Here is an 8608-nt window from a genome sequence, read left to right as displayed (position 1 = left end):
ATAGAACACAGTTAGCTCATTTCGCAACCTGACTTCCTCAAAATGGTTACCATAGGCACTAAGTAAGTTAGAGAATTCAATCTGTGGGAACTGCTTTTGATAAATGTCATATTTTCCATTCTCACTTGATATTAGTCCTAAAAAGCCTAAGCTACCATAGTCTTGGAATCGACTTTCTAGATGGCTGTCAACATTGTCAAATATTTCATAATATATTTGTTTGTAATTCACATTTCTTTTGCATGGTTCTCCGACTTCATCTGCTGTTTCTGCAAAAACAGTTTCAAATTCATTTCTCATGGCTGATATGTTTCTGCGAGTTTCATCTACTTTCTTCCTACAGAAGGCAATGTGAAAATATTTGCTTTGAAGAATGCTATATAGAACACTAGTAAATGCAAATATTTTGTTAAAAGTTTTCAGCAGAAAACAGAAAGTGAAGTCTCTCAAATTTAGAAGGTAACCCTTTGCAGGTGCCAAAATATCTTTCTCAATTTCACTTGAATTGTTCAGCATTGCATCAAACACCTTATATAAGTCATTTCTATGGACATAGACTGTATTTACCAATCTCTTTGTATAATTCCATCGAGTTGGTGCAACACTAGGTAGCCTCCTCTGTAGAAACACATCTAGGAACTTGGTTCTCTTGGGTGACCGGGAGAAGAAGGCAGCAATGCCACTCAGAGTACTAAAAAAAATTTTGCATTCTTTTATGTTATTGACTGTGTTTGATAGTACCAAATTTAGACAGTGCGCATAACAATGTACAAATAACGCCTGTGAATGTGTCTGTTTAATAAGTGCTTGTACCCCGTTTATACGACCTGCCATTGAGGCCGCTCCATCATAAGACTGTGCGATTAGTTTATCATTGCTGTCAAATTCCGTCAAGTATTGTCTTATTAGCTCAGCAATCTCTGGAGCTGTGCGATTTTCACTTACATCTTGAAAGCCAATAAACCTTTCTTTTGTTTGGCCATTATGTACGTATCGGAGTACAATGGAAAATTGTGCAGTATTAGAGACATCTGTTGTTTCGTCAACTAAAACTGCAACATAATTGGCTAATTTTATTTCTAATTTTATTTCTTCTAATAAAGATTTGGCTACTGCTTCTATTAGATCATTTTGTATTCTATTAGACACGCCTTTGAATACTGTAGAGGTTTCTAAGTGTGCTTTCAAGAGGGGATCGTATTCTGCAGTATATTTCAGAAGTTCAACATAGTTACCCCTATTAATGGAAGTACTGGATTCATCGTGGCATCTGAATGCAAGTTCTTGCTTGCTTAGAAAACACACAGCATGAATAAATCTCTTAAGGAGTTCCCTGTTTTGCTCAACTTTCTTATTATGAAAAGTTATTTCGTTTTTAAGCTGGTCACTTAGTTGCATGTCAACCCGAACTCTTCCAAAAGAGGCAATTAAATAGGATGCTTTAATGTGCCCAACAGATTGCTCATGAGAAACTGCTGCTTTTGTGAAGCTCCCTAAGTTAATGTAACCTGATTTTGTCCAGCTGGTATTTCTATCTTGGCCAAATAACAGACAATTCCAACAAAATAGAGAGTTATATTTTCTGCTTCCAGCTAGCCATAAATATTTCTCATAAGAAGAAACTGTAAAATGTCTGGTACAATTTTTAGATTTATGTACCAAATCTGGCAACTCAGGGGTTGGCCTACCTTCCTGTATAATGCTCTTCTTTTCTTGAAAAGGCCTCGTTGAAAACGGTCGCTCATGTAGCTTCTCAATTATGCACTCCAATATACTCATTTTTCATATAAATTACAAATGTTCTCAATAAAATTAATATAACAACTAGAATATTTCAATGACAATGCCACAAGGCGAACTGCATTAACTACCTTTAACTACTTCGCGACATGTGTAAATTCTAAGCGTAAACACAAATTCAAATTGTAGTTGGCCACGCTTACCAAATTAACAAACTGAATGCAATAAAAGTCAGTCCAGAAATAACTACATTATAAAACATATTAAATAAATTAACTATGTAGGCCTACTGTTTATTAACAAGTTTACATTCCAGCTAAAAGGTAACTTCCAACTTGATACGAGTAAAATATGTTCAATAATATTATCATCAGTATTTTTAAAACCGTCCGGCTACACTATTGGCTATCCTGATCTGATCAATTCACCATTTATACCTCTATGGCTCCACGCCAACGAGCTAGAGAAACTCTAGCTCGTTGCTCCACGCGCTAAGAACAGTGAGCTCTCACTGGCGAAGAATTCTGACGTCACCAAACGCCAGCTTGCAGGATTTCTCACTCTCTTACCCGCAAAGCACACCAGAAATATAGAGAGCGCATGCGCTAACTCAGCAAATTCAGTATTGCTGGGTCTGGCGAGCTCTCATCTGACAGCACATCATAGTGGATTCGCGCGTGGGAAATTCAAACTAGATTTATGCAACAATGAATATAGTATAGTAAAACAACGGTGTATAGAAATTACTTACCCCAGCAGTGCTGGGGTTGCTGGGGTTGACTGCACGCCACTGAAGCTACATAATAAAATCAGAAACAGAGAATTCAATAAAATGTACACAATAAAAATAAACACATTTGAATACAATACCAGAATTATTAGTGTTAAATTATACTACAGTGAATGTCCAGCAATGGATTTACTTGCATAGGTATTAGTAGCTGGTTTACATATTTTAGAATTAATTTTCAGCCTGTATACAATATATCTGCTAATAATTTTAGTTTTCAGTTCATGACAGTCAGGTATGTTCAGCTCTAATTTACTCATCTCCTTAAAGTAGAATTGTTTCAAATTTACATCTTGTGCAGAAACACTTGGAAGGAACATTACAAAAATATTTTCCATTTCAACAAAGAATTGAAATGTTTCCTTTGAACAGAAAAATAGTGTGTTTTCCCTGAAGCATTGAAAGTTTGTGAACCTGGTAAATGTTTCATACATAGGCGTTTTAGAGCCCACAGCAGATATGCATGTTGAACATGTTTTTGATGTTTTCTGGATACTCTGAACGATATAACCAGATACATTATATAAGGAATTCAGTTCACTAGAATTGAGACTTGCCATACGATGACTCACTTCTGCAGAAATTTCTACTTCTTCAGACTTAGGCTTTACCTCATGTAATGTGTCCAAGAATCCAGAAAGAAATTCCCTGTCATCGTCTTCGTAGCTACTACGAGATGCATTTCGTAAGTATTGTGACATACAGATCAACTTGAGGTTATTTTTAACCTGAACTGCATTTGGAACACACTGTTTACTTCTTAGCATACTGAAAAGATTTTCCAAACAGTCCTGAGAAAACCTGCTAGTTAAAAGAAACTTGTACTGTCTGTCTTCCAATAAATTAGTCTGCAATTCTAACATGGCCTGCGTTGAAATTAGGACACCAGTTTGAGATGGTTTCCAAATTTTTTTCTGACCAACTTCCATATTACAAAAAAAGATCCATAAAATCTTCTAAGAATGCTATGGAATCTCTGTAAACATATAAATTACATTTACTTAAAGCACATGATGGATGTCTAGAGGTCATTAAATGAAACCATCTTTCTACTTGGTCCAAAAACCATGCAGTAGTTAAGTAAGCAGGTTTATCAAGTTCTTCAGCAAGAAATTTCAGAGCACTGCTTACAGTATGGTTTACCACATTTGTTGATGTACACACTTTCATCTTGCCGAAGTGACTAGGGAACAGGTCTCGTTCTGATAGTTTTGGTGCCAGTTTAAAAGAATGCTCTTTTTCATGTGCAATTATTTCATAAATATGGCTTGCCAGAACTTCATTTGTGGGTAGCTTTTGTTTCTCTTTAATATCATTGGGTATTCTAATCACCTTATTCGATATGAACATTGATTTAATGTTTTTAAATAAATGTGGCACATCAGCAAAGACAAATACAACTTTATCCGAGTGCAGTGGATGGGCAACTGTGCACTTGATCTCAGAATATCTGCCTGCTGTTACACCCCAAGCCCTCCATAGTGCTTGGTTACAAGAACCCATATCAGATGTTACACTTAAAATGTTCAATTGCAACTCTTCAGCTTTCTGAAAGATACATTCGATGATGTCATGAAAAACAGCACCATTTACTGAATCACTGGTGTAATAATAGGCAACTACTTGTTTCCACCGTGTAATTACACCACCTAACATAAAAACTAAAACATGAGTTGCCATGCCTGAGTGTTCGGGCAGTGTTACATTCCCAAAGTATTTGCTTAAGGAGCAGTCATATACATTCCCTGAAGTGATAGCCATTTCATCTAATATTAAAACACAGTCCTTTTCATGAGATTCGAAGGATTCCACTTTTATTCTAAGAAATTCAAAAACTTCATGTAAAATCCCACTATCAAATTTGAGATTTTGTAATCTTCTCTGCAAAGTACGTACAGAAGGTAATGGATAGCCTTGCTTGAGCAGTTCCTCATATCCACTTCCACCACAACTAAATTTCTGCTTTAGGGCTTTGGTAATAGTCACATTTGACCATTTCACAAACATGTTCGTCTTTCCTTGTTGCTTTCTTTGTAATGAAATAATCTGCTCATTATTAAAAATCTTATTTACAAAAGAAAGATCATTTTCAACACTACATTTTTTCATGTTTTTTAATCTTTTGGTTGAATTCCTTAAACGTTTCTTGTAGTTTTCAGCCTTCCTTTTTTCTTTTAAATATAGTTTCTCATACCTTGCCAGTTTTGTAGTTGATTCTTCATGTATGGCTTGTTCAGTCTCACAGCAGTTGTCACTGTCCTCACTTGATGCAGAAGACTCAGGAGTTGAAATGTCACAAGATGATGCTGCATGTGATGAAGACGGTTGTAATTCAGCACCACTGCCAATAGAAACTGCCATATTTTGTGGAACCACTTGAGAATCTAGAACTGGACCTAAACAGGCAAAACAAGTTTTGATTTTGAATTATACAATAGAACGCATTAAAATAGGTAATAAAAGTTTAAGATAAAATCTGCAGCCTTCTTCCTTCTATGCATTTGTGTATCTGCCAGATGAAGGGGAAATTTATTGCTACCGAATACAATTGTAGAGGTAAATTGAGAAAGGGAGTCATACCTCTTCATGGCAAACATATACTGACTACATAATTATTCTGTAAGCTCACTTCATATGACATCATTTTTTGTTATCCCTAAATGAGGAAGGACTCTAAGCCAACAGTGTTGTTTGAAATTTATGTAATATCCTAGTACCAGTCGATGTTCCTATGTCGTTTTCGCACTTACCTTGCTATGTCTGTAAGAAATTGTATAATTTTGTATTGTTTCTTTTTTAATCTATCTTTTTCTTTCTCTCTTCCTCTCCTTTTTCTTATTACTTTATCTATTTTTTATCCTGCTTACACCACTCCTTACTTATATTTTTCATCTCATATTTAATCTTAATACATTTCAATTTACCTTATGTGCAGTCACTGGGAATCGACCCAAAAACCTTTCGATTTATAGACAGATGCTCTAACAATACGTTATGAAGGGATTTGGTAGACTAATTTGAAAATATTCACTTAATATTTTGTGTTCTTTGTAAATGCACATCAATAGAAGGCACCAGATCAGAGGCCACTTCTGGAAGCAGCTAAGTCAGTGGAAAATTCTTCATATTGGCTATGTCTTAGCCTAATTTCGAATGTAATTTTCTGTTTGTTAGATGAAGGAGGCTTTCACACCCCCTGATTGGGACTATAAACACAAATAAATAGATGACGTCAGCTGAAACCACTAAGGTCAGTGGAAAATGCGTCGTGTTAACTATATCTCAGCCTAATTCAGAATATAATTTTGTGTCTGTTGTATGGCGTTTAACATTAAAACCAATTAAATACATAGTAATAACACATAGTACTTACAGGGAGATTAAGTTAATGTAAAGCAACTTATGTGTTCATACATAAGGGACAACATGTATTAAGAAATTGGGTACCGAAATTTATATAAGATTATTATTATTAATTATTTATGTGTAGGCCTATATTATATTTCCGCCAAATAACGTAACATTAGTATGTAATGTTTAATTAACAAACGTTTTCGCCATTTACATTGCTAGGTGTCATCAGTTTAAATCTAAGTTTTATATTAAAATTTTAAGGTACCGGTATACTAGAAGATAATTTAAATTTTAAAATATCCTTTTAAAATACACAAAAATATAATAATGTATTGTAATGTGTATAGAATGACATTAGATTTATGTATTTTTAATGAAATGTAATTTACACATACGTGATTAATAGTAGTAATTAGGCCTATAACTTATCGGATTAACAATATGAATATTAAAATGAAAATAAGCTTTTTAAAATATTTTTAATGGAAAGCAATTTACTTACTTGACGAAGATTTGGTGGCTTTTGGAGCTGAAGCTTTTCTCTTGATTGGAGGTTTTCGTTTCATTGCTGATGGTGGTGAGAAAAAGAAGATTGTTGGTACAGCATTCGATTTTAGTTTTCGTGTGCCATCAACACGAGTTTTTTCCCACATATCAGGAGCGAAGTGAACCTAAATAAATCAAAATTATATTGGTATTAACATAATAGATCTATACAATAAATATTTTGATATCATACTTAGACCTAACATCTGTTGGCTGTTTGTATTATTATTTTCCACAAATTATATTTTAATACATACCTCACATAAATATGAATAATCAGTTGGCTTCCACTTATCCCTTTTCATTTTAATATGCCATTCCTATCTTCTTGCTGGATCTTTTGGGAAGCGCTTCATTAACATGCCCTTCTTGGCTGAATTACTGCAGCACAGCCAGGCATATTTATCTAAAAACATAAGTATATGAGCTTATTTCACTACATCAGTATGAATTATATCAAGAATAAACCTGTAAGTTAAACTAGCATAGAGTACAATACGAGATACTTACCTTTCATATTGCAAATCAGTCGCAAAAATAACACAGAAAACGTATCTAGTACCATGTAGCACACAATTTTTGCTGCATAATGGCCGCTGGTACCACGTGATCTACTCGACCAATGAAAATTAACACACACTCTTGTCGCCACTGTCTATATACAGCCACTGTAGGTATATCCAATGCATTATTTACTTATGAATTTTAAGGGACTCGCAGGTTCATTGCCGCCCTCACATAAGCCCGCGATCGGTCCCTATCCTGAGCAAATTAATCCAGTCTCTATCATCATATTCCACCCCCCCCTCAAATCCATTTTAATATTATCCTCCCATCTAGTCTCGACCTCCCCAAAGGTCTTTTTCTCTCCGGCCTCCGAACTACACTCTATATGCATTTCTGCATATAAATGATATTTATGGGTCATTTTATGGGTACCACATTTCTCATATTTACGTTTCGGAGAATTACTTTCTTAATTAGAGAAAATTTACTCAAATAAATCGTAATCTGGGATGTAACTGACGTAGCCATTCTAACCCTTAGGAAATTAATAAATTTGATTGATTTACAGAATCACATGATTTTATATGTTCTGATACTTCTCTTACCTCTGACGTTTTGGCTGATACAAGTATTATCATGCAGTAAATCTCCCTCGATGATATTTATGTAAGAGAAAGAACAAATTGTAGAATAGGCCTACATCTCAAGTCTGATTAGTGAAATATATTTACTACCCAACGATTTATAAAATGGAAGGGGGAAAAGAACTGACCACACTATCCCATTATCTCCTGGCTTAGTTTCCTCATGAGCACTGCCTTATTGGTGTCACTTATGAAGTTTCTATCTGTCTTCGGACTATTGACTAACCATACATCGAAGAGTTCGCGGGTAAAACGATGAATGTCACAGTATTGTTAAGGTTGATGCCATTATCTAATTCAATGGATCACTACGAAATTTAATGTTGTTCTTATGAAAAATGGTAAAAAGGAAAATTATCACCACGAATACAGTAATCCTTTCCTTTATTTTTTATAGGAACAGCACTACATCTTGCAGTTATAGACTCAATTAGATCATTATCTAATACTTAACAGAAATGTGACATTCATCGTTTTTCCCGCGAACTCTTCTATAATATTTCCCTATAACTCTCTGAAACAAGCATAGATATTGCTGAAATGAATTACATTACGGAACATTTGTAAGTTTTAACATTATCTATGGATTATTTCTCCGGGTTTTCTATTTGTCGCAAGGGGAACACCAAACCAATATCCCAGGTCATTCATCACTTCAGACAAGATGTCAAGTCTTATAGCTGCATCAGCCTCCTTTCCTAATTCACTTACCAAGGAGAGACTAATTCTAAAATTTCCGATGTTGTAGTACATCTTAACTTGAAGTCAGTCTCAGGAATGAATCAATTGGAGCTGCGTCTATTACTGTAGCGGGTCTATAAATAAATAGTAGCGGTAAGAGTATGTTCGAGAAAAAAGTGGGCCATTTTCTTTTTCGATAAACACAATATGACAATAGGCCGCATTGTACCTATGTGCAAAACCTCCAGAAAAAAAAGTCGTTTCGCGGTTCTGTATCTCTTATGTGGATATTGCGCTTGTTAAAATTCTACTAACAAGAAGAGGATACTCTCAGCCTCTCTGGTTG

The 8608-nt window shown here is 34.9% G+C and overlaps 1 protein-coding gene across 1 annotated transcript; it reads right to left on the bottom strand.

Annotated features, from left to right (window-relative positions):
* Window positions 1–227: 227 nt before the first annotated feature.
* Window positions 228–6819, bottom strand: LOC138704250 (THAP domain-containing protein 1-like). The gene is made up of 6 exons (XM_069832126.1): window positions 6688–6819; window positions 6387–6555; window positions 4672–4926; window positions 3103–3263; window positions 2492–2536; window positions 228–269 (listed from the first exon to the last, which is right to left on the bottom strand). The coding sequence occupies exons 1-6, from the start codon at window positions 6733–6735 to the stop codon at window positions 228–230; spliced, it is 720 nt and encodes a 239-aa protein (XP_069688227.1). The 5' UTR covers window positions 6736–6819.
* Window positions 6820–8608: the final 1789 nt, after the last annotated feature.

The sequence above is a fragment of the Periplaneta americana genome, chromosome 8 (assembly GCF_040183065.1).
Source record: "Periplaneta americana isolate PAMFEO1 chromosome 8, P.americana_PAMFEO1_priV1, whole genome shotgun sequence".
Lineage (NCBI taxonomy): Eukaryota > Metazoa > Arthropoda > Insecta > Blattodea > Blattidae > Periplaneta > Periplaneta americana.
The sequence above is the reverse complement of the archived record's forward strand: the minus strand, read 5'-3'. Positions and strand labels throughout refer to the sequence as shown.